The following is a 25,628-nucleotide window of genomic DNA, read 5'->3' as shown; positions in this document are numbered from 1 at the left end:
CGGAGAAAAATTCGAACATCGGACAGGTTAATATATTTTTTCGTACAAAGTCAAAAATTGGAACAAATGACTAATTGGAACAACCCCAGTCCCCAATTGACGCCAATTCTCGACGCTCTACTGTATAATAATATAAAACTTTTATCTACACGTAGACAAGAATAAAAATTTGTTTTAAGAGAATAGCATCATACTAAATTTAGTTTCTTTGGGGTTTGATTTTATGGGATACAGCGAAGCAACATAGAAGTAATTTGCCAAGATGGGATGCCTCCCAGCACTATGAGAAACTGGTCTTTATTTAGGTGTTAGACACGTGAAGCAAACTCTATAGTGCTGATATGACGTGCCACAGACGAAACATGCCGACTCTTTCGTGACTTTTTTGGTTTTTCTGTGACTTGCTCCTAAAAACATTACAGTACACAAGTAAGTACTGTACACATATTGTGAAATTCATTTTTAGTTCTATGTAGCAAAATTATACAAAATTCCTTCCAATATTAACATTTTTTTAAAAATTATGTTTTATCCATATAAATGTCAAGTTGTTTATCTTAGAAACATATATACTTACTACGAAGATTCGAATAAAGTGGTAGCGTGGATTTAAATGCAAGCTTCAGCAAAAATATGTTTTTTTTTTTTTTTTTTGTAAAATTTGCATTAGCTAGCACCTACTGTACGTATTATTGCTTTAAGACAAATTTGATTTGATTGCTTTGTATGGTATGTTTAAACCGTTACGTAATAACTATAGATGAGAAAATACCACCCGAATACTAGAAATTGTTCGAGTATTAGAGATTTTGAATATAACGCTGAAAATAATAAATTCAAATACTACGAAACCCTACAATGTCGCGTCATAAGTACAGACAGCGCCTTTACAGCAATCTACGTCGTAAAGGTGTTCGAATGCTTCTTTTCTTAAATGAAACTGTTTGGGAAAGTTGGTGAAAATGAGATCAATTTAGGATTAATCTGTTGTAGTTGAGATAACACTACTTAAAAGGTAGATATTGTGTAACTCAGTTAAAATAAAAAGTCTGACGTTTTTAGAATTTATTTTTTACTTTTTATTTTTTACTTTTTCTTGTACTTTATTAATTTATTAATGTGTAGTTCGAAATAAAATCAAGTTACATAATATACATTAAATAAACAAGCAATTTTTTAATTTATTTAATTTAAATAATTATAACGAAATACTTTAAACGCCATTAAGAAAAAAATTCATCATTGTATCAAAAATTAAATATCCCGAAAGAAAATTAACCGTAGATTATGCAGTGTTTAATTGCTCTATGAAACTTTCTTCTGTCTCTCCTCTTCGGTGTTCCTAAATGCTCCTAAAAAATAAACGAGAAAACTTCTACCAGCAAATGATAATGTTAGGCTAATGGAAGATCCGAATAAAAAACGAATACTTACAACAGTCCTGTCGATAAAACATCTGTGAACCTGAATTAAAAGAAAATTGACATTAATTTTTATGATTGATTTTTGTGAAACCGTGTTGTATTATTCTTCGAAGTATCAAACACAAATCCGTGTTAATAACAACCACTTGGCTTTTTTCCACCTTTATTTAGTTGACTAAATAAAGGTGGAAAAAAAGCCAAGTGGTTGTTATTAACACGGATTTGTGTTTGATACTTCGATTAATTTTTATGACAAACAATAGATTTGTTTTAAACTAAAATTATATATTAACATTAATTAAACGCTTGTATAGTCGAACCTCCAATGACGACCGCCTATAAATGGCGACCATTTTTCGGAAACGTTTCTCTTCAAAATACACACAAAATAACCTGCAAACAGACACAACGGACAATTGTTTTATGTTCAGTCGGCGGCCGTTGTTTGGAAGTTTGACTGCGTTTATTAATTGTATTAAAAATAAACGAATTCTTTGATGTTAGAGAAATTAAATTAAACCTATTTCTATCGATTTGCCTGCAGAAAAAATAATAATACGTACTCTTACGTCCTTGCCGGATTCGTAACACATAAACTGGAAAATGGAATCTAATTTCCCTCTATTTTCGTAATATTGATTAAAACATTCGTATAAAACATCGCTTGCCTGTAAATATAATTCAAACATTTAATTGTCTTATTTGATAATTTATTGATAAAATACAATTAAAAGTATGAAATTCCGACATACCTTTTGATAGAATTCCGAGCTTCGAGCGATGGTACAGTTCATGAACCTTAACAAATATGTGTAATTTATGGCTGTAAATAATATACGGAATCTTTTGTATTTGAGAGAGAAAGATAATTGTATAAAAAGAATACTCTTACCACAAAATATCTCTACTTTTTCCGAATGGCTAAATGCTCGGGTATAGCAGCACATACATAATATTGAAGTTAAGGCAAATATTGTATTCATCTTATCCTTTCGATGCTAATTCATAAACTGGTCGAGTGTGAAATGAATGAAATAAAGCGTGGTGTTGTTTGTGTATTTTAGCTTAGACGTAATTAGCTTGCGTAAAAGAATACGTCTTATCGTAAACTGGAAATAGTTAACAGTTTCCTCCTTTTAATTTAATATGATAAAAATTAACAAATATTTTTTATACATTGTTTCTTTCGAGTTGTTATATAAGCTGCAATATTTATTGTATATTATAATTTTTTAGATAGGCCTAATATATATTTTTCATATTTGTATTATAATTAATCTAATGGGAGAGAAATTGAAGGTCATTCGACCTTGTCTGTGAGATTTGTTAAAACGATGTTATTCACCCACTTGCTCTTCTAATTAAGCTGTTTATTTATATCATCATATGACGTTACGCCGAATCTTATTATGTTTTTAATGACGTCATATTTAATACGAATAGGAACTGAGTTTATAAGAAAACATTTCGGAAAAATTCAAATTTAATTCTTGAAATTCGTAATTAAAAAATTTGTATTTGGAAAATTGAACCAACGAGTTGTGAAATTTTCCCGGCCGAACTTTGAAAGTGTTTGGCTGCATCTGTTATGACATTTTATCTAAAAAACATTTTATATTATTAATTATTATAAAGTGGCATAAAGCTTAATTTTGTGTGTAAAATGAGTTTTATAAAGAATTGTAAATGCTAATAAGAAATATTTTAGTCCTATCCCACTCGAGATACGATACGTCATCTCTATCTCTCCACTTCCTCGACCTTTAACTATCAAAATTTAATAGCACCGATGACTAATATACACATCTCCCTGCCAAATTTCAGAAATTTTAGACAAAAGCACAAGAGTTATTAATTCTGACAACAATTTAATTATTTAAATAACGACATTCGAATCTAAAAAGCCAAAAATTAATTTGCTCCTTACGAAACAGTGACGTCAATTCTTTTTGCTGTCGCATAAAGAAAAAGTAATTGTATTACAGTAAAACCTCGATTTAATTAATTAATTCGGGCAATGGGTTGACCGTTAAAGCCAAAAGTTATACGGTAAAACCTGCCTAAACTGGAATCGCGCGGTACCGAAGATTTTTCTGGTTTGGCAGGTCTCCGTTTTATCCAGGTTCCGTCTGGACAGGTTTTACTATACAATAAATAATAAATAAAATACACTTTATTTATTTTCTTCTGTTTCAAAATTTCTTATCATTCTTAATCAGTCATAATTTAATTTTTATAACAAAATTTATAAGCACGATTTATATTTGTATTGCCATATTTAAGAGAATATTACTTTTAACATTACGAACTAACGAATTGTGTTTTAAATTTATTACTTTATTAAGTTGAAATCGACTCTTAAGTAAATGTTACGCGTAATTAATTTACAAAAACAATAATTTAATGCTTCATAATCAATTTAATTTTTAACTGTTCGGATACAAAAGTTACAGTACAATTGTAAGAATGTTAGACATTATATTCATCCGAGAGTAATTCCGATATATGATCTATGCCCGAAGCAAACAATATTGGACACTTTCATTCACTGTTGACACATCTTGATGGTCTGGTTCGCCTAGATCCTAATTGAAATATGTACATTTATGTATAAACTAGTTATAGTAAAAATTAAAATATATAAAAGTAACACGCATAATATATTACCTTGCCTTTTTCCCGCAAACATTCATCAATCTAACGGAACAAAATTCATTTTAGATTTTGAATTAAAGTCGTATTGACTTTAAAAGATCTAACGTATTTTCTATCGTAAATTTTCTATAAATTAACAAGAATTGCTACGAAATCTTAATTTGCACTTAATATTAAGAACATATCTGTCTGCAAAATACAAAGTATGTGCTTACCTCCATGTCTCTGAGTACATTATTGTCACAAGCATACGTTAAAAGGGCATCAAATTTGCCATCGACTTCATAAAATTTATCTACGCATTCGTATACGATATCGGATACCTTATAAAGAAAAACATTTGTTTAAAAATTTGTTTAAAAAACCAAATCAAAATTGAAAATTAGAAAATTAGCATACCTTTTGAATGATTTTTGGGGCACGACTAATAGTGCAATTTAGGAATCTCAGTAGATATTTGTCGGGTATAGCTGAAAAAAACAAACGTAAATCAAAGTAAATTATATACTTCACTCTTACTGCAATGAACAAGAGAGAGAAAGAAAAGAGAAATGCAGCATTACAGCACACAGCATCTTGGAATTCATCCGGAGTAAATGACTGTACAACTCCAAATACAGCCAGGAATGAAAATGCTGCAATTAAGTACACTTTCATCTTTCGTCTTCTATTCGAATTCGACAAAATGTTAAAAGATCGAACAATTACAAACCGAGTTTAACTTCGATTTGTGTGAGTACTTCTTAGGAAAGGCAATTTATTGTGTTAAAAGGGGGGAAAATCGGATGTGGCTGCATTTAACAATATCCTGTTTCTGCCAGGAAACGATTATATATATATTTTTTTATCTGAAATAAATTTCTTTTTAATTATCAGACTAATTAATTAATTAAAAATTAGATTTTTCTTTGCTATTTTTACATATTTAATAGTAATAATTACTACATAACATATTTTACAGGTAACTGGAGTATCACAAGGGTCTGAAAATTCAGAAACTCTCTCTTTGTGAGACTCCTTAATATTTTGTGCAATAAATGGTCGAAGTCAGGTAAGTTTTGTACGTGTTTTCTGTCGTATCGTCGACTAGTTTTATTTTACTTCAAGTTGTATACCTCTGTCTGTGGCTGAATTAAAAAAAAAGGATTTAAAGGGTTTGACCCAAAATGTAACTGTGGGCTTTATTGTTTAAATATGTAATTAATCCTGGGATAGATATAATTAAATACTTATTAGATTTATGCATAGCAGCATATACATAATATTGAAGTGATGGCAAATATTTTATTCATCTTATTCTTTTGATACTAATTTATAAACTGGTCGAGTGTAAAATGAATGAAATAAAGCGTGGTGTTGTTTGTGTATTGTAGATTATACGTAATTACTTTCTGTAAAAGACGTCTTATCATAAAATGGAAATAGTTAAGTTTCCTCCTTTTAATTTAATATGATAAAAATTAACAAATATTTTTTATACATTATTTTTTTTCGAATTTTTATATAAGCTATAATATTTAATGTATATTATAATTCTTTAAATATATATATATTCATATTTGTATTATAATTAATCTAATAGGAGTGAAATTGAAGGTCGCGAGACGTTGTCTATCAGGTTTGCTAAAATTATGTGTCACCTACTCCTACTTAATACTCCTAATTACTCTTCTATTGAGCTATCGTATATTATATGACGTTATACATAATCTCATCATGTTTACAACGACGTCATATTTAAATAGTTATATATTAAATAATTTAATGTATTGACTTTAAAAATCTACTGAAATATTAACCTTAATCTCTTTTGGTTATTATATATTGTTACTAATTCAGAAAAGAATTAACATTTTAACATATGTATACAATAAATCATACACGTATGATAGTAGAACCTTTGTTTCCTTTAAACGTAAGTACTGGGCATTAATCTATTGTTTCTCAAATGACAATAAAGAAATATTTATCTTAGCCATTCCACATCGTAAAGCCGAAGTTAGCAAAGTCGTCAATAGTTTATTATAATGTCTGCTAAAATAACTATATGATCCCGAGAAAAGTTTCTCCGCAAATCTTCATTTTAGCTTACAATGCATCATAAAGATCTATTCTCAATTAAACAAGAATAATTATCAAGCTATAATTAATTGAACGGAAGTTTTCCTACAATTAAATCTAGTTACTATCGCATCGTTGGAGTTAAACAATTCCAAAAACAACCTAATTTATGGGAAACTGCAAGAATAAAACCGCCATACGTATGATTGGGATCAATTGGATTTTTAGAACAGAAAAATTATCTATATATAGAGCTCTAAAAGTCGAAAATTCGATAACTTCTTCCGGAAATTTTGCAAGTATGTTTGTTTATTAGGAGATTGATTAGGCGGGTTTTTTAACCTCCTATGGTTCATAAAACAAAGACACAAGTGTAAATCCTCTCTTCATAGAATGTTGTCTCCAGTGACTCGAGATGGGCCTTAATGTTGTTTTGAACATGGTCATTAGTCTCGAACCTCTGCCTTCCTAGCCACGTTTTCAGTTCAGGAAAGAGGTGGAAGTCGCGCGGCGTTAAATTGGGGCTATACACTCAGTGTTTCAAAAGTTCCAAGCTGGTTGAAAGCTGGAAGTCTACAAACGTTTAATGAGTGAAGTCTTCCACCTCTGTCTTGAACTGAAAACGTGGCTAGGAGGGCAGAGAGTCGAGACTAATTGATTGGATGAAAAAATCAAATTACCTTTATTTTGAGTGAACTTAAACCTACTTATTTTATTAGAAAAATGAGGAAAAAACATATTTCAGAACTGTAATTCATTATCACATATCCTGTTAACGATAGAGTCATGCCGCTTATCAGTACTTTCTACATGAAGACAGAAATCGTGGTTTGTGCATGATTTCAACGCTAATTTGGAGAATTCTTGCCAAATGCTGATGGAGTCGATTGATTCTTCCCATAATCTCTTAACTCTTACTTTGTTGTAAATTTAATTTGTCATCTATTCTATGAAAGAAAGAGAAATAAAGTCTCAGAATGTTCCATTATATGCTTTGTGACTGAACGAACCAAAATGAATAAATTAACTGTAATAAATTAAAATATTTATAGAGTCTTTCCAATTTTTAATTTACGATTTACAAATTGTGCAAAAAGCATTAAACTATTCAAAATCCTTAATAATTTCCTGTTTAAAAAAAGTTATTTTAGATTATTCCTGAAATTACATCGACACTATCGTCTCCCTATCAGGCTTAAATTCATTTAATTATTTCCTAAAGAGAATAAATTTATTATTTTGTAAATTAGCATATAAAATTTTCTTTTATTAAAATTCACAAATTAAAAAAAATCTGTTAATGTAATATTCACTTCCAAGAGAAGAGATAATAAAAGATACAAATTGAATTAGAAGTCCAATCAGATTATAAATAAAAATTTATAAACTGATTACACTTTAAACTTTAATCAATTTTAACTGAGATGAATAATATACGGAAAAAATAAAATTTGACACAGAAGTAAGGTAATAAAATCGAAATTTTATCCAAAATATATTGTAGTTTTATCAGAAAAGAATAATTATTTTAAATTTATTATTGAACTTTTAAACGTCCTAAAATATTGATACATTGATCTTGATTATCACTTGTTAACTCCGTCAATTTCCCTCGATAATAGTTTTAAAAAGTTTAATTATTAACATAATTACTTTATTTTTATGAAATAACCAATAAACATAAATACTCTAATTAGAAATATTCGAAAATTCGAAACACCTGCTATAGGCTAACACATGATCTAGTTTTTAGCGAACATTAATATGTTCCTGCTTTCAAAGTTTGTTTACAAAGCAAATATATATATGTTATTTATTTCTAGGAAAAAACATAATTAAAAGTGAGGAGAATGTATATCCCAGCCTAAGAATAATTTTCTTTTAGAGGAATGTTTGATTTTTGGGGGACAAAATCTTGAATGCATTACAAGTAGTGTGAAATTCGGCAAAAAAATTATGGAAGCATTATTTAGAATTTTCGCTGTATGTTATAAGTTTAGATGATTTATAATATAAATTAATATTGCATATTTACCTATTGTTGTAATATAATATAATAATAATTATTATTATTTCACTAATATAAAATTTTCCTTCATCATAAAACTTTCAATGATGTGATAAAGAAAATGAGATAAGTTAACGTTATTATTGTTACTCGCGTTACGTGTGATTAAAACTGGAAATTTTATTGCATCATGCAATGATTTTTAATGTTTCTAAGCAGCAATAATTGCATACACAAAATTTAAAATTTCGATGTGTACTGTATTTAAAAAGTTTAAAAATTAAAATACTGTATTTCAATATGTGAAGCGCTAATACGAAACACAAATAATTAACTACGAAATTATTTACGATTAATAAATTTTATTTCACTCAATTTCAAATTTATTTTGAAGTATTCGTGAAAGAAAAATAATATTATCTGGCCAAATTTTCTCAAAATAACTGCTTCGCTCCGACAAATATTACACTTAGCAATCCTCTAGAATACAAGATGCCATTGACAAACTGTTAAATACAGAGTTGTTATTATAAGAACATGTTTTTCAATTCATAATGATTTTATTTGAAATGCTTTATAATTACCCAATGAAATGTTCTACACATTCTCTCGAACATTCAGAAAATTTGGTTCCATTTTCTTGGTTTCTTTCATCACTCATAATATGTCCGTATTTCGGAGGACAACTGGCTGCTCCTGGATTACCGGGAATGTATGACACGGGAGGGTCTCCATCGCTGGGACACGAAAGCCTATAAAAATGTTTTCCTTTAAATATATTCTTACAATTCTTAATAGTATGGAAATACTTACAGATGAGCCAAATTGGCAGCAAAATTAACACAAAATTCAGAGAAATTTTCTGCATTGTCTTCTAACACGCAGTATTTGTAATTATTGTCACAAGTTCCACCTACATAAGCTGATCCTGTGTGGAATATTTTAAAATACATCAGCAAAGATAGTTCTATTCTAAAGATTTTGAAGGAAACATTGTTTTAGCTTACCCGCTGTGTCTGAATAGCATATTCCATTGTAAGAATCGCCGATGTTTCTCCTAGAAAATAAATAAATAATCGTTGTACCCGTAATATATTTTAAATGTTAAGTCACGATACTTACAGCGTTACGAGTATAACCACATCAGCATTAACGACCAGTGGAATATTTTCTGTTCTATAATAATTAGCCATATTATTTAATAACTGTTTAGAGTCGAGATATTCGGGACATTCTTCTGAAACACTCTCTTCAATAAAAGCTGGTTCATTGCTATCCTATAAATAAATCCGACAAGATCTAAATAAACTTTGTATAAATTAGTATATATGATTTATTATTGATATTTACATTATAAAGTACAGTTTCATTTAGACGCAGTTTAATCCCTAAATTCATGGTATCAATTAAATTTTGTACCTAGGCAAGAAAAGTTGAATACTGTAATTGTTAAATGTATGATATTTTAAAGAAATTAATTAAAATTTTCCTACAACGTAATCATTTTTCTCACTTACCTAAACAATCGTTTCGTTTAAGTAACGATTAAGTGAAAGAGTTTCATTGAAACTATTTGCAAAAGTTTTCTCTGAAACAATTACAATTTCTACTACGATACAATTACTTTCTCTCCTTTCAGCTCCAGTTACATCATTCCCTGTAGTCTCTGGAGGAATAACTGCGAAAGAAATAAACAATTACAATCATCTCATATCAAATACCCAGTTTATATTAAAAAAACATCGATGACATACTGGCGTCATTCGTTCGAATTCGACCTCTCTCCATATTTTCCATTTCGAAAACTTTTGATTTAGTAATTTGAATTAAATTGCACGAATTGAAAATATATTCACTTACCAGTAGGTTCGGCCGAAGTGATAGTAACAAAAAGAAAAATTACCACGTATACGAGCATAATTGTGATGCACTGCACTACTTCCATCAACTTTTATTCGCTCTATACGGTATAAATAATGTTCGACCGAATTTCCACTTCTAAGTAACAGGTGTGTAAAACTTCAGCATTTTCCCTAATGATCAATCGAATCGTAAATATAATAAAAGATCTCATTCTGATTGGTCATCTGAGAACGCCATAGATTTTATGCACGTGTTAGGCAGAAGTAATAATCCGACTTTATTGTACTGGCGTTATGACGTCATTTATTAAATTTGCCTACAAAAAATATTCCATATGCTTGAAAATATACTAGAACAACAGAGATGTAAAAAAAGGGGAAAATGCAAACTTTTAACAAAGTTATTGTTATAAGTTTATAAAATTAAGCCATGTTTGCGATGTTTTTCTTTCTTAATACACCTTCCGGCCGGCCTGTCGTAGGGCCTGTCATTCAGGAGGCGCCCCGTGCTCAGCTTCCCCCGCTAGCGCAGGGAGTCTCCAGGGGCACCACGAAGAGAAACGGACACCACCCCCTTTAAAATAATTTTACCTAGTTTTACTAATTTTAACTTTTATGGTATTAACGAACATGTTTTAAAGATTTTTACTTTTTGTATCATTATTAGACTTCAGTTATTTAAATCTAAAATAATTATTAAGTTATGTCAACTGTAAATGTTGCAAATGTTCAGTTGTATAACAGATGTTTTTCGGGTTCGACGGGCGAGTGTACAGGTAGCAAGCGATTAAGGTATTAGCCTGCTGTTCTGGAAAAGCCCGATCAAACACTAGTAATTTTTCAGACTGTCCCTGATAAGTTGGGCTTTATCTCTTAACCATTTCCCATTAATTTAAGAGCTAGCTGTACTCGTGACCGATTCAATGGACCCACTTAATTATCCACACTGCGAAGAGAATAAAAATAAAAATAAAATAACAAAGTAGCTTATAGAAAATTTATGCGTTACGTCATTTTAGAATCACAGTTTTATATTAAATAAATTTGATAAAAATAAATTTTAATATGGTCAAGTACGGATTATTTTACATTATTCAGACTCGATTCTATATAGTTTTGACTGAAAAATTATTATACATTTTTCTGTCATATGTTTTGCTTTTAACATCACGTAGGTGTATAATTTCTACAGCCTATATATAAAATTAAAATATGATTGTTTAGCTGTCTGTCCCGTTCTATAAATCAAAAATTTACATATTATACCCACGAGGTTATTTTAGAAAATTGTATTTATAAAACTGTTAACCAATACAGTTATCGCCATTTTGTTTCAATGATAACTGTAGCCGAACTACCCGCCGGATTATTTTCTAGCTGTAATATGACTAAGTCTGAGAATACAAATGAAGTTCGAGTATCGTATTAAAGCTCTCATCTTGTAGATGATGTTGCTGAAGAGAAATGTGTAATGATTCAGGAGTAGGTAGAGTGACAAACATACAATGTTAAGTTTATGGAAACAAACAGTGCACTTTCTCGACAATCCTACCAACAATAAGAAGAGTAAATTTGTACTGATGGTAGATCTAAGAGTTCTATTCTGGGGATTGCCACGAGACGGGCCGTCACTACAGTCATCATTAATCCAAAGTCCCGCCAGTCTTAGCTGGTCGGCTTTAAGAAATTGCCAACCTTGGACCATAATACAAAATTGTAAGAAGCCATCGAGAGACGGGACCATTGGGAGAAACCTTTTGGTACTGGAGAACAAGGCATTTCAGGGCAACCCTCAGAGAAAATACTTATTGTCATGGGCATCTGCAAAAAATTTTCCAGAGGGTAAAGCTTAAATACTGATTTTATTTAATTTTTTGAGTTTTTTTCACAAGTAGATTATAGAATACAGTATGGCTTCAATACTAAACACATACATAATATATATAAATGTACAGAATAAAGAAAACACGAATTTTAATTTTCTGATTCTGTTATTTATAACAGAGAGAAAACATGGCGATTGGTCAAAAACTTCCCTTCCAATATTTTCACACTTTTGGTCTCAGGGAATGTTGAAACGTCCAAAAAATTCGGGGTTATTTTCCGTATGTATGGATGTCAGTATGTGTATGAGGGGCACGATTTTGTTCACTGTGTTTGAAGCTTAATAATTCCTGTGATTTTTGTCGAAAATTTCTGAAATTTTTCAGGAAGGTTTCTGTATTAGGGAGATTGATGCTATTTGAGGTCGAAGGATGGGGATGGATCCTATTCACATTATATTCATTCCGTTTATTACAATTTGGCACATTTTACGTACAATCGCTTCGGCCATTCCAAGTGGTAAGACTATTATTATTATGTTGGGTTAAATGAGATATATTCGGTTAACGCCAGTAGCTGTGTACTATGCCGGACCAAAGTCAAGGCATAGTAACCAAAACAGAAATTAAAGAAGTGTATCAGTGTATGTGTCTGTATTCAGGAATTTTCTCACAATATGACATGTATTCAATATAGTGGCCTTCTGTAGTGTGATGTATGTGTTTCTATTCAATTGTCAAAGATAATGTTATTAAAAAAAGTCAACTTTTGTGTATAAAAATTATTTAATTATAATAGTGGTTTTCAACCGAGATGACGAGACTCACTGAGGTACCGCAATGACACTTCAGGAGTACCGAGAAATATAGTGTTTAGCAGCGCCATAACGGTTCTTACGTGTATTACTAAAAGTACGTAAACTGCAAAAGTCCTAGTAAAGAAGTATAGGTGTTGCAAGAAAAAATAATTACTAAGTTGTAGTACCATTATTAGAAAAAATTTTAAAAATATTGACTTACATCAACAGGATTTAAAATTCTTTATTAATATTTTTATGAATTTTTATTAATGTTTCGAAACCTTTTCTGTATATTTATATATAAAAAAATGGATTAGATTTGAAGTATTTTGGATTTTCGTCTGATATCAGACCGACATCAATAAGTATAAAATGTCTTAAAGTTTTCCATCTACGAATTTAATTAAAAAAAGTTTATGTTTTATGTGAAAGACTATTTTTGTATCGATAACAGCATATAACTTATTAGTAAATGATATAAATAAATGGTTGTAAATGAATAATATGGGAATATAATCTTTCCTAAAAAATTAGCCATAAAACGTCTTAAATTGATGTATAAAATTAAAATAGTAAAAGAATAATCAAGTTAATAAATAAAATTGTTGTGAGAAAATGCGAAACTGTACAGTACAGTATATACAAATTTATGTATTAATTAATAATAAGCCACTGTTTAGTTTATATGTATTTTCTTTGAGTTCTTATTTATTACATAGCTTTGTAATATTTAAGTTTTGTTAAATATTCCGTTTTATTTTTACATTTCAAAAAAATAAAATATATTCTTTTAATATTAGTTTTATATTCCTTTTTTTATTCAAAACATTTAAAAACATTACAATTACCATCACTAATCAATGTTCTGTATTCACATTTGTATGTTCAATGTTATTTTCAACACTACTTTTTCAATCCAAACCGTTATTAAAATCCTTCATATCTATTTTTCTTTTTCTTGCTTTTTGAAAAAAAAAAAAAAATGTTTGGATATCTTCCTGTTATGATAGCAAAATTCGATGTTCCGCATGCTTTTCTACATTGAGGTTTACAGGAGTTACAAATTGAATTGCAAGTATTAATACATAAAATTAATACAACGATACCAAATGCGGTGATCATAGCAGGAACTAAAAAATACATAATAAAATTGAAAATTATTATTCATTTTAATATAAATTATAAATATTTGATTACCATTTACGTATAATGAATGATAGTATTTTAATTACAAAGTTTTTTATTTTTATGAATAATGTTCAATAGCAATTTTATAAAAGCAAATACAAAAATATAAGACGATCTTTCACTTTCGTATCTAATTAGTTTCTGAAATATGTACGAAAGTAAAGAAATGTAAAACAAAAGAACAAAAAACACCAAAAAGAGTTTTCAAAATACTTTATTTTTTATTGATTGGTTTCTTGTATTATTTTCTTTATAAATTCGTCAAGAGATAGTTGAATTGTACTCTTCTTTTTCTTTTCTTGATAGAGATTCTGTTACATGCTGTCTTTTTCTATTGACTTTCTTACATGAGATATACGCTCTCCATTGGGATCACATTTTTCCATGGTGGTCAAAAATTTTTAAATACGAAATGTGTACGAAATAGTTTAGTCCAATCAGAATAGAGATAACTTTGCAGAAAACAAATGGTTCTTTTTCTACTTCTTTGTAAGTAGTTGGCCGTCGTATCTTTGATTCGTCTAGTTTAGAGTAGATTTAGCCTACTGAAATTTCCCTACTTTACAAAATGTAAATATAATAAATTATATGTTTCTTTATTAACCTGTACCAATACATCCAGCAACGAGTCTTCCTTAACTACATTTCTTCATCTGCACACCCAACAACAACGCCCACATACCGGATGGCCGAACTGTTACTGCTCTGGGAGACCCGTAATCGAATCCAGATCCTCGAAAAATTCAAAATAGTTACATTTTTGTTGAAAGTGTTATAGCAGAGAAACAATTGCCGAGCATCTTGGAACAGATTTCAATATGCCGCGAGTCATAAATTATCGGAAACATCGTGCGAATCCATCAGCGAGTTTTGGAGAAGATCACTAATTATTCCGTGCATAGATTCATTAGTAATATCTCTGGAACAGCGTTTTTCTAAGGAGAACTTGTCCGCATTCTCATTGCTTACGTTGCACTCTCACGTAATGCTTGATATGACGTACGAGGATTTTTTATATTAAAAAAAACTACAATTTTTTGTAGTTACTACAATTTGAATGATTTCCTCGGTGAAGCTGAACTTTGGTACAACCAATGGAAAGAAAAAAATGTGCCAAATGCCGAACTGAAAGAGATAGAACTAGCTGCACTAGTTAAAGAAACGCAATTGTTCTACCCATCCATAAAACAGGCGCTACTAATCTCACTTATACAGTCCTGCACAATGTGCACTATCGAAAGATCCTTCAGCACCTTACGCAGAGTAAAAACTTACATGCGGTCAACAATGACAGAAAATCGGCTTGTCGGTCTTTGTATGATAAGTGTGCATATAGAGAAGGTTCTGGAAGCTAAAAATAAATTTGAGAAAGAAATGTTGTCATTTAGCCAGAACTCGCGTAGGCTAGTGCTGAAATAAGATTTAGATAGGTTCGAATAGCATTGCAACTAATTACTTTTAGCGTTTTCAAATGTTCAAATAAAACCATTTTTTAATAAACAACGTTATCTTATTTTTGCCCCCCTGGAAAAAAAATCCTGACTACGCCCTTAATTCATCGCGATATTTTATTTTATGTTTTAAATAAAAATTAATTTTTTACAAACATTCTAAGGAATTAATATATGTAGAAAACTGATTAGTTTTAAAATTTTTATTTGTAATACACAAAATAATTAATTTATTACATATTCCACGCCAAATTTTGCTATCACTGTGATAAAATATGTTTATGAAATTCCTCAGTTCATTTTTTAAAGTTATACTATTTATCAAAAGTAATTAAATCAAATTGTTAAGAATTAATAATAATCGTACAGTCACGTGATTTGTTAGAAGTCACATGTAAAAGACATGAAATGTTATGACGAATGTCATTGTGCACAGTAATGCCACTTTGGCAGAAAGATGCTGATTGGTTGGTTTAGGAAAAACGTCACAACTGAAATTACCATTAGGTGAATGAAGAATGAACCCTCTAGACCAGAGGTGGCAAACTTTTTTGAGACTGAGTGCCGTATAGTAAGCATACCTAGGTTTAAAGATGTTTATGCCTGCCAAAGTTTTAGACTTCAAATAACGGATATTTAAAAAAAATAAACGAATGTGCTTTAAATAGAATAAATGTAGAAAAAGAAATCTGATTGAAAAGAGGATGATCAAGTGATAAACCGAAAGGATGATTGAAAAAGACAGAATTTGCGTGTCAGATGATTTCTCCTTACGGGCCACTTTGGGCACGTTCGACATCCCTGCTACTAAACGTGCTCTATGGCAGTGATTCTCAACCACTGCCGCAAAATTTTTGAAGTGTACCGCCACTGCGAATACATAAGCGACGTCAGACAAGTAATTCAATCAGTTCTACCTTCTAGGGCGCGTTTGGAAATTGTAACCAGTGTTACAGGTAACTGCTGGTAGTTATCAAGGCGTTTAAAAAACGTGACCTAAATAACTAATTGCTTTTAAAAATCACTGTAATGACGTCATCGGTTGTCCTGCGATACTTACCAAAGTAACCGCGTGTGCCGCCAAACTTTTAAATTATTAAAAGTATACGGTGACTAAAAAAGGTTGAGAATCACTGCTCTATAGTATGATGTGGCACAAAGTCGTTTGCTGATTGGATGCGCGTTTTCAATCGGTGCGAATAGAACGAACTTTTTGTTTCTGGTCGCGGTTGAACCCGTTGAAGTCTTGTCGGTTTTAGAAGGGGTTTACTAGTTATCGGGAACATCCGTCGCGGTTCTAGTTGCATTTGCGGCTGGAAATTGCAAGGTGTGACCATGGCTTTAGAAAGCTGTTTATGCCACTTTAATCGGTATGCAGTATGAGTACCAATACAAAGTTCTTCCGGAAGACACTCCTACCTTGGCAGATTGCCAAAATGTTGCGTTGCCTCCTCATCAAAGCCAATCAAATTTGCCCTACCATCCAGCATTGGATGGATTATGACATTTTTAATTTTATTTTTCTTTATACTAGAGATAGAAAAATATCCATTTTCAATTCGAATACAGTAGAACATCGATTATCCGACCCCCGATTATCTGTCACATCAGTTAACCGACTGCGTTCTAGTTGGCAAATTCAAATGTCCGCTGGTGATGTGGCGCTACGATATTTGGCTATGTCTTGGCTACATTAATATTTTTTGCGTGTTTTAGCTGGCAACACTGGCTCGACCATAAAAGGGAAGCCAGTATTTAAACGAGGCTTAAATTTGCTATCCAAGCGAGGCTATCCAATTGCTGTTTTAAAAATGTGTGCGAGATTTAGCGGCAAAAGAACGAGTGTCAGCTTTGAAGAAAAAGAAAATTTTGGACTTCTTTTTCTAATGCCTATTTTATATAAAATATGTAATGGAAATAAATATATATTTTTTGTTTTATAATTTTTAATATACAGTACAGTACTGTATTTATTTTGTGCAAAATAAATAAATAATTTTGAACGATACAATAGCGACGATTATTATTTTTTTAAAAATTATGTTCAGCTTAACATCAATGAAAATTGAACGGAAGTAAGTTAATAATGATATACTAATATACTATACTAATAATGTATTTTTTCATACTTTTCGGTTATCCGACCAACTCCAGTTTCCAATTGAGTCGGATAATCGATGCTCTACTGTATTAATCAGATCTCAAATAATCGAATACCCCAAATACTTTGTGAACTTATTTAGGTAATGATTTATTTAATATTTATTATTTAACTTTTGTATTACTCCTTTTGTCAGCAAGATAACGTTTACACTTTTCCGAACCATAAGTGTTTAATTATCCCAATAGGGCCTATATTAATAAATTAATAAAGCAAAATAAAAAGTAAAAAGAAAACAATTTACTAAATTTTAAGAAATGAGACATCAAACTTTTAATTTTGACTGAGTTTTAAAGTAGCATTTTTTAGGTACTCTTATCTCAACGACGCTAGATTATCGAATAATTGTTCTCATTCATACCTGTTGCAGATTTTTATTTAAGCAAACAAGAATTCGAAAACGTTCAGGATCTACTTTGCTTCTTTTCTTGTCACAAATTAAACCAGAGGCTATGAAGAGACTTTGTACTGCAATGGCGGATACAAGGGGATATACCATTGATCGGGACCATCGAGATGAGCTGGGCCCGAAGAAAATTTAGGCGCTCGTAATGGTTTCCTACCCCAATAAAACAGATAGCCGGATGACCGAGCAGTCAAAATGGCAGTTTACGCTCTCGGGACCCGGGTTCGAATCCGAACGGGTCGAAATATCCCCAGGAATTTTTCTGGCTGGTCCGTCCGGATATGTGGGGCCTCACCACCCGGCCGTTCTATTGTGGGCCTGACCGAACCCATAATGGGCTTGCTAGAAAGAGGCTCTTTTAGTGCCCACAGGGCAGAAAGAGTTTAAAAAATTATTTTAAAAAACCCCAATAAAACAAATGCCGTATTTTCTAATGGAAAAAAATTACTTTAAGACTACTTTTTAGTAATAAACATTCTACGTATTTCCTTTATTAAAAAATCCCCATACATCTGGATTGCCCGCCATCAACACAAAAAATATTAAATATAGCAAATGGTTTAAGGCAGCGGTTCTTAACATTTTTAGGGGTCAGTACCCCTTGAATATGAAAATAAGCTCTTTCACCTCCTTAAAAAATGTGTGTATATTTTTTATTTAAGAAAAAACATTTATTGCATAAACAAATGCCGTGTTTATTTACAATATATATTATTATCTAACATAAAAAGCAATATTTAAATTTTAATGGCTAGGTTGTTGTTGTTTATTCATAATAATTCTATTAAAACGAGGCTCTTTTTTGAAAGAGCCACGCATAAGTCATCATATGCATTTAAGCGATTTCTGGCTTTTGTTTTGATGTGCAAAGTGCTGAAAATCCCATTTCACAATGGTAGGTGGTGGCAAATGGTAAGAGTGTCTCTAGTGCTGCTTTTGCCAGTTGTGGATAAGCTTCTAACTGTTTACACCAGAACTGTTCTAGATCTAGTTTTTCAAATTCCATTTCCATATGCGCATTATAGTTATCTTTCTGAAATTTCTCTCTCGCACCCCTGGAAATGCTCTCTCGCACTCCTGAGGGTGCACGCACCCCAGGTTAAGAACCACTGGTTTAAGGGAAGACTATTATCTACCTCATCGCTGTGTTTTAATCATTTTATGAACAGGTGGAGGTCATAAAATAACTCCGGTCACTGGTGTTGGTTTTTGGCGAATATTAACTAAAAAATGTTTTCAGTGATTCCATAATTTTTTAGCCGAATTTCACACTACTTTGTAATGTATTCAAGATTTTGTTCCCCCAAAAATCAAACATTCCTCTAAAATAAAATTATTCTTGGGCTGGGATAAACATTCTCCTCACTTTTAATTATGTTTTTTTCCTAGAATGAGAATGGTGCCAATGTTCATTAGTCTACTTATACGAAGGAAATAGTTCTGTGTTCGTTACAAAGTAAAATCTCTTTTAATGCAGTTTGTAATCAATGTATACAGTATTTAAAACTTAATATTATTAGTTAATTTGATTTACAACACAGTAAGAATGAAGAGATTATGGGAAAAATCAATCGACGCCAACAGCATTTGGCAAGAATTTTCCAAATTCGTGTTGAAATCACGCACAAATCATGATTTCTGTCTTTATGTAGAAAGTACTGATAAGCGGCATGACTCTATTGTTAACAGGATATGTGATAATGAATTACAGTTTTAAAATATATTTTTTCCTTATTTTTCTAATAAAATAAGTAGGTTTAAGTTCACTCAAAAAAAGGTAATTTGATTTTTTCATCCAATCAATTATATAAATTGATATTTATTTAATTCGATGAATCAAAACCCCTAACATTCACGTTTTGATAAAACGCCTTTCAATTAGTTATATTAATTTTGTCACACAAGACTCTATTCTCAGATCTCAGAATATCAATAAATTACATTTAATTATATTCGATTTTAAATGTCGATGTCGATATATTCGCCAAAGCGTTAAAGTACTTACTCAAATGCTATACTTTTATACTGCAGTATACTGTGTATAATGTACAGTACTTAAAAGTACTGTACATTAAATTCAAGATTTTTTTGAAATATTATTCTAAAATTTTGTAAATTATAGAAATTTAAAGAAATTTTATACTATTTTATTAATAAATAAAATTATTTTTATATTTTAAGTTCAACTCTATGTGTTTTTTCACCCGTAACCTGGAAGATTTCTAGTTCGTTTTCGAGTTTGTAGTACTTCTTTTGCTCTCTAGTGTTCTTGATTTCTCTGCCTCGGATGCTTTAATAGAGCTTATAGCCTGATAATTCAGCAATTCGTTTGACTTTAATAATTAGGTTTACGAAGAAAAACTTTATACTTACAGACTTCGTACTCGTTTGTATCCTTGCCCAATTTGCACAACCTGGCGTTAAGCAGTTATTGAAGCTACTGGGACGGTTAAAAGTTAAGACAGCATAAGCACAATTATTTCAGATATTACAGGTTCTGACAAGTGAAGAATTTTCAGAATCCTGCCACAAATAAGCTAAATATTGATTATTGACCATTTGTGACATTCTATTACGAGGAAAACTTAAACAACTAATAAGCAGGATTAAAATTAATAAATACGAATGTATTCTGACGGTTTATGAGTTAATTATACTTTCTATTTGCAAAATTTTCACAACCTTATCACAAAATAAGAAAAAAGTGAACTGTTAAGAAATTTTCGAGATTTCCCGGGTTAAAAAAACAACCGTGATCCCGAGATCCCGTTTGAGAAACCCTACTCTGTACATCATACTTTTCCTTTAACAATGGAGTCATGCCCTAAAAGGCATGACTCCATTGTTAATAAACTCCATTGTTAATGACTCCATTAACCAGTTAAACTCCCTTTAGGGCATGACTCTATTGTTAATGACTCCATTAACCAGTTAAACTCCCTTTAGGGCATGACTCTATTGTTAAAGGAAAAGTATGCGTTCTGGAGAAATTCAAAAAACGTCAGTTTAAACCAAAAGTTCGTATATATTTAATCGGTGCCCCATATCATTAAATTATCTATATCTTATCTCATCTAGCTAACTGCATACTCGAAATTAAAGAACAGACAGACATTAGACGTACTGTACGGCAGTGATAATTTATGGGTTCGCAATTTGAAAATTGCAACCCAATTACGATATAATGTTTATTAAGTAAAGTATATTGTTCTCGAGGGTTCGACTCTTATCGAGACGTTCCGACAAGAGTATAGATGGACTTTTATCATTCGTACCTGATTCTTTCGGACTAGGGTTGTGAATTAAGCATAACTGTTTTGCTGATTCATATTTTTCGACATCAATTTGACTGTATTTTTGTTTGTTTGTATTAAAAAGTGATAACTTTACCAAATTAAAGTTGCGCGCTCCTTGCAATAGCCTTACGCTCCAAAGATTAAAGAACACTGAAGTAAGGCAATATAACACATGAATGTACCAAGGGAAAATCCCTCCCGGAAAGGACTATATTTAAGTGAAGATAATTAAGAGAACTTCTCGTGAGCGGCTGTTAGAGCGAACTCAAATCAGTGTTAAGTACAGTAGAGCATCGATTATCCGACTCAATTGGGGACTGGGGTTGGTCGAATAACTGAAAAGTCGGATAACCGAAAAGTATGAAAAAATACATTATTAGTATAGTGTATTAGGCCTGGTTTAAATACTAGCCTCCCTTTCAGGGTCGAGCCAGTGCTGCCAGCTAAAACATGCAAAAATTTAACAAAAATAATATTAAAGTAGCCAAGACATGACCGAATATTGTAGCGCCACATCACTAGCAGACATTTGAATTTGCCGACTAGAACGCGGTCGGTTAACCGATAAGTCGGTTAATCGGGGGTCGGATAACGATGCTCTATCGTAGTTTTATTCACTCAGCCAGATCACTGAAATTGCAGCAGTGACAGAATTTTCGTTGAAAAGTGACAGCAAAACTCCTTGATTTTAGAATTACCATTAATTATTAATTATGTAGGTGCTGATCTAGCGTTTTTTGTAATTAAGTAGTGAAAAAAATGACATAACATTTCTTGAAAATCTACAATTTTTTTTCATAAATTTATAATTACAAAAGCATTCTTTCGCTTATTTGTAATGTGTTTAAAATATAAAATATTCATTTATTTAATAAAACTCATTTGCAATCTTTATAAAGACAGGCTGCTCGAGGTAATCTGAAATAAGTAAATTATTGCATGAACATATTTATTTTCAGAATATTCAAATATAACTAATAGGAATTATGCTTACGATAATAGATGTTCAATACACTTCTTAGTACACTCGGAAAATTTGAATTTGTTAACTTTATCATCGGCACTTCCCATTATATAACCGTCCTCATAAGGACAATTTTTCGCACCCGGATTACCAGGAAGTACTTTGTCGAGTACTTCGGGTTCATCCCCATCGTGTGGGCTTCCGAGTCTATAAAAACAATTTGCATACTTTCATCTCAATAATATTTCATTTAAAATAATGTTTTAACCTACTTACAGATGGGCCGTTTCGTGAGCTACAGTATCGACTCTTTCGTTGTAATCCGAATCGTCTTGGGCCACTCCGACTTTGTGGCATTTACAAACAGATGAGGCCTGCGAAATACCTGAAGAAATAATTTTCTATATAATACTCCTAAAATTATCAAATTTTATATAGAATAAGGAAAATGTTTACCTGCAGTACTAAAATCGACGGTATCATCATCCTCGTCTAACTCACCTAATTTACGACTGAACAATATAAAAATATTAGTTTAAGTCTATATGATTTTTTTAAATGCATTTTAAAGTATATTTTAAAAAAAGACATTTAGTGTAGCATTATATACATAACACTGCATTGACATCGTGGCTTATTCGTTGACATGAAATATTTGAAAATAATTGACCGCTGACTTATATAAACAGTATAATTTCCGTATTTAAAGTGTGCGTACATTTCTTAAAATATATTAAATACAATACTTACCCAACTATAAGCATAATTATATCTGCATCCTTTGCTAAACCAGTGTCATGTTTACAATAATATTTCCCCATATTTACAACTAGTTCATCCGGATTAAGATATCTTTCGTGACCGGGAATGGCACTATCTTCGATGAAAGACGGTTCGGTTCCTATCTGTTGTCGAAATCAAATATAAATAAATGAATCTAATTCTAAAAAAAATTATAATCATTTTCAATATAACCTTAAATGCTTGAATTCCCAGTAAACGAACTGTTATTCCCAAGTTTAATTTTTCCAGTAGGTTTTGAACCTAAATTTTAAATATAAAAAGGAAGATCATAGTGAAATTATATATTATAATTTCAAACTAAATCTTGAATTTCATAACTTACCCCAGTATATAATAAGGTTACATATTCTGTTAAAGCTTTATCTGTTTTAAAACGTTTAGTAAAGTTACTTTCTGTTACACATAAATATTCTATAACAATACATTTCTTTTTCTCTGCCCTTCTCTCTACGTTTTCCAGTTCCCTGTTAATATCAGTAGTTAGAACTGAAAACATATGAGAAATTTTATAAAATTAAAATAATGCAATTTGTATGTACTCAATAGATTTATTAAAATGCATCACCATCATTCATAAAGGATTTTTTGTCACTTATAACTTCCACGATCTGATGTGCTATTCTTCCATCTTTAACCATTCTTCCCGATTCGTACGGTGCGATTCTCATATTCGAATTAACAATTCCTTGCTGGAGTACATTAAAGCTATCAGTGAAAATTTCTGCAATGATACATAACTATTTCTATTAATAATTACAATAGTAAGAGGCCCGTCTTCGTCGATCAAAAGAGCTGCTCCCTTATCACTATCTCTGTAGATTCTTCTTTTCAAGTCTTCTACGTCGATCTTAAAATATTTAAACAATGTATATAATTGTAGAATATTTATTTTTCGATTCCATATTTATTTTTAATTTTAAATAAACTGTTATAAACTCAAACTGTAATCAAATTATGACTTACTGAATGATGAATTTGATCATTTTCTTTTATCAGTGCGAAGTTTCTTGCCAGTATTTCACCTGCTGGTTTCAGTTTCAATTCGATGTCTTGATCCAGCGCTTTAAATCTCATCGTCTTTTCTCCGGATTTGGATGTTTCCACGGATGGATACACCACATCAACACGACCTATATATTTCAGTAAACTTAAAATTTTCAACTTTATTTTCATGTTTATAATTAACCACCAGTGGCCGAATGAATGAACACTAGTCGCGGGTTTGCATTTGACCACGTGGTCAAACGAAAAAACTCCACGTGAGCTAGCCACGTTGAGTTTTTTCGTTTTTCTTTGAGTATCTAACACCTAAATAACAAATTTCCCATAAAAAAATCTTCCCGGTAAGCATCTCCCTTGGCATATTGTTACCTTACATCATAAATCCAATTCTATATTTTTATAATTTCGAATAGTTTAAATCATTCTTATAATCTATTTTTCAAGTACTTTTTCCACCCAAAAAATAGAACGTCTGAATAAGGTTTTCTCCGTGCCTCAGATATTAAACTACATGTATTATACAAAAGCCCAGAAACGGCAGAACTTAATTACAATACATTTATCACACCATAAAAAACTCTAATACTAAATGCGTATCGAATAACTAAAAACTTTTAAGAACAGGACAAATCGATTTTATTAGCTACGCTTTAATTTTATAGATACCAATATAGTTTTGTATTTACAACGCTATGGGAATAGTAATACTCTTACCACTTGGAATGGCCGAAACGGCAGTAAGGAGGAATATATTTGCTAGATAGAAAATCATGGTTAGTTACAGGATTGCCTACATCTTATTTATACTTACAGCTGTCAAGTGGGAAGAGCAAATTAGCTGCTATTACATGATTACTCATCCCTTCCAAATTGTTATTTTGCATCTGTGACAAATTTTAAAGCGTTAATTAGTGTTGAAAAAGCATACTTTATATATATATATATATATATATATATATATTTCCTTTTCTATTTTTTTGGCATATAAAAAGTTCGTTTTAATCCATTTACATACGTTCAATAAATCAATTAAACTTTTCACAATGACAATTTTAATATCATTTATTTATTTATTTATCACGAATATTAAAGCCTTATATAGAAAATTTAATAAAGATTTATATTTAGTTCGAGTAAGACTTTTAAAAAAATAGATTTATTGGATCAATTAATTAAGTCTTTCGAAGGACACAAACTTTTACATATGTATTAAGAAATAATTCATTAAATACAATAAAAATTCTACTATGGATTAATTATTAATAAAATAATTTTAAATTTTGGCATTAGCTCTCGATACGAAACGATGTATTTGATGTTATACTTATAAATTAATTATATGCTCTCCACCTCAAATTAGTAGTGGCTTTCCCCTGTAAATCATACTTTTCCTTTAACAATAGAGTCGTGCCGGTAATCTATCTAATGCCTCTCGGAGAGAAATATTTGAATTGAAATAACGTGACATTCCGATTCAGATCGGGAGTTCCCGTATAGTTGATCGGTACTTCCTGTCCCTGCGGTTTCCATATATAATCTCGGCTTTTATCTATCTAACTTCGTTCTCGAGATTAAAGAAAGACAGACGGACGGAGATGATACTAGTAATTTATATGTCTACAATTTTTTCAAACTGTAGCTCAATAAATAGTTATTCTTGAAGCGTAACTTTCGTATGCATACCGCATTTATAGGAAGAAATGAGCCAAGATACTATAAAAAA

General features: G+C 30.9%; 3 protein-coding genes and 2 long non-coding RNA genes across 5 annotated transcripts; all 5 read right to left on the bottom strand.

Annotated features, from left to right (window-relative positions):
- Window positions 1-1,152: 1,152 nt before the first annotated feature.
- LOC136987725 (venom protein 29-like) lies at window positions 1,153-2,521 on the bottom strand. Its single transcript, XM_067285496.1, has 5 exons — window positions 2,317-2,521; window positions 2,177-2,247; window positions 1,988-2,092; window positions 1,435-1,464; window positions 1,153-1,352 (listed from the first exon to the last, which is right to left on the bottom strand). Exons 1-5 carry the CDS (start codon window positions 2,405-2,407, stop codon window positions 1,275-1,277), a joined length of 375 nt encoding a protein of 124 aa, XP_067141597.1. The 5' UTR covers window positions 2,408-2,521; the 3' UTR covers window positions 1,153-1,274.
- A 1,413-nt stretch (window positions 2,522-3,934) lies between these two features.
- LOC136987662 (venom protein 29-like) lies at window positions 3,935-4,835 on the bottom strand. Its single transcript, XM_067285415.1, has 5 exons — window positions 4,643-4,835; window positions 4,479-4,549; window positions 4,295-4,402; window positions 4,092-4,121; window positions 3,935-4,009 (listed from the first exon to the last, which is right to left on the bottom strand). Exons 1-5 carry the CDS (start codon window positions 4,734-4,736, stop codon window positions 3,935-3,937), a joined length of 378 nt encoding a protein of 125 aa, XP_067141516.1. The 5' UTR covers window positions 4,737-4,835.
- A 3,655-nt stretch (window positions 4,836-8,490) lies between these two features.
- Window positions 8,491-9,047, bottom strand: LOC136987731 (uncharacterized). The gene is made up of 2 exons (XR_010882658.1): window positions 8,962-9,047; window positions 8,491-8,900 (listed from the first exon to the last, which is right to left on the bottom strand). It is a non-coding gene; the product is annotated as an uncharacterized lncRNA (long non-coding RNA).
- Window positions 9,048-9,336: 289 nt separating this feature from the next.
- LOC136987733 (uncharacterized) lies at window positions 9,337-9,726 on the bottom strand. The gene is made up of 3 exons (XR_010882660.1): window positions 9,666-9,726; window positions 9,499-9,567; window positions 9,337-9,425 (listed from the first exon to the last, which is right to left on the bottom strand). It is a non-coding gene; the product is annotated as an uncharacterized lncRNA (long non-coding RNA).
- Window positions 9,727-21,905: 12,179 nt separating this feature from the next.
- LOC136987712 (venom metalloproteinase antarease TserMP_A-like) lies at window positions 21,906-24,725 on the bottom strand. Its single transcript, XM_067285481.1, has 11 exons — window positions 24,620-24,725; window positions 23,867-24,033; window positions 23,661-23,750; window positions 23,469-23,592; window positions 23,226-23,389; window positions 23,075-23,143; window positions 22,850-23,004; window positions 22,556-22,611; window positions 22,376-22,484; window positions 22,130-22,306; window positions 21,906-22,053 (listed from the first exon to the last, which is right to left on the bottom strand). Exons 1-11 carry the CDS (start codon window positions 24,675-24,677, stop codon window positions 22,014-22,016), a joined length of 1,209 nt encoding a protein of 402 aa, XP_067141582.1. The 5' UTR covers window positions 24,678-24,725; the 3' UTR covers window positions 21,906-22,013.
- Window positions 24,726-25,628: the final 903 nt, after the last annotated feature.

This window comes from Centruroides vittatus, unplaced genomic scaffold, assembly GCF_030686945.1.
Source record: "Centruroides vittatus isolate TY-2023 unplaced genomic scaffold, ASM3068694v2 scaffold_2569, whole genome shotgun sequence".
NCBI lineage: Eukaryota > Metazoa > Arthropoda > Arachnida > Scorpiones > Buthidae > Centruroides > Centruroides vittatus.
Note: the sequence above shows the minus strand (reverse complement) of the source record. Positions and strands in the feature narration are given on the sequence as shown.

Excerpts from the sequence above, each read along its gene's own strand:
- LOC136987725 (XM_067285496.1), bottom strand. The coding sequence starts at position 2,407 with ATGAATACAATATTTGCCTTAACTTCAATATTATGTATGTGCTGCTAT. Across the intron at positions 2,248-2,316 it reads AAAAGTAGAGATATTTTGTG|CCATAAATTACACATATTTG; the intron begins GTAAGAGTATTC and ends TATTATTTACAG. Across the intron at positions 2,093-2,176 it reads GCTCGGAATTCTATCAAAAG|GCAAGCGATGTTTTATACGA; the intron begins GTATGTCGGAAT and ends TTATATTTACAG.
- LOC136987662 (XM_067285415.1), bottom strand. The coding sequence starts at position 4,736 with ATGAAAGTGTACTTAATTGCAGCATTTTCATTCCTGGCTGTATTTGGA. Across the intron at positions 4,550-4,642 it reads ATTCCAAGATGCTGTGTGCT|CTATACCCGACAAATATCTA; the intron begins GTAATGCTGCAT and ends TGTTTTTTTCAG. Across the intron at positions 4,010-4,091 it reads GTTTGCGGGAAAAAGGCAAG|GATCTAGGCGAACCAGACCA; the intron begins GTAATATATTAT and ends TATTTCAATTAG.
- LOC136987712 (XM_067285481.1), bottom strand. The coding sequence starts at position 24,677 with ATGATTTTCTATCTAGCAAATATATTCCTCCTTACTGCCGTTTCGGCC. Across the intron at positions 23,593-23,660 it reads AAGACGGGCCTCTTACTATT|CAAGGAATTGTTAATTCGAA; the intron begins GTAATTATTAAT and ends AATGTACTCCAG. Across the intron at positions 23,005-23,074 it reads TGGGAATTCAAGCATTTAAG|ATAGGAACCGAACCGTCTTT; the intron begins GTTATATTGAAA and ends TTTCGACAACAG.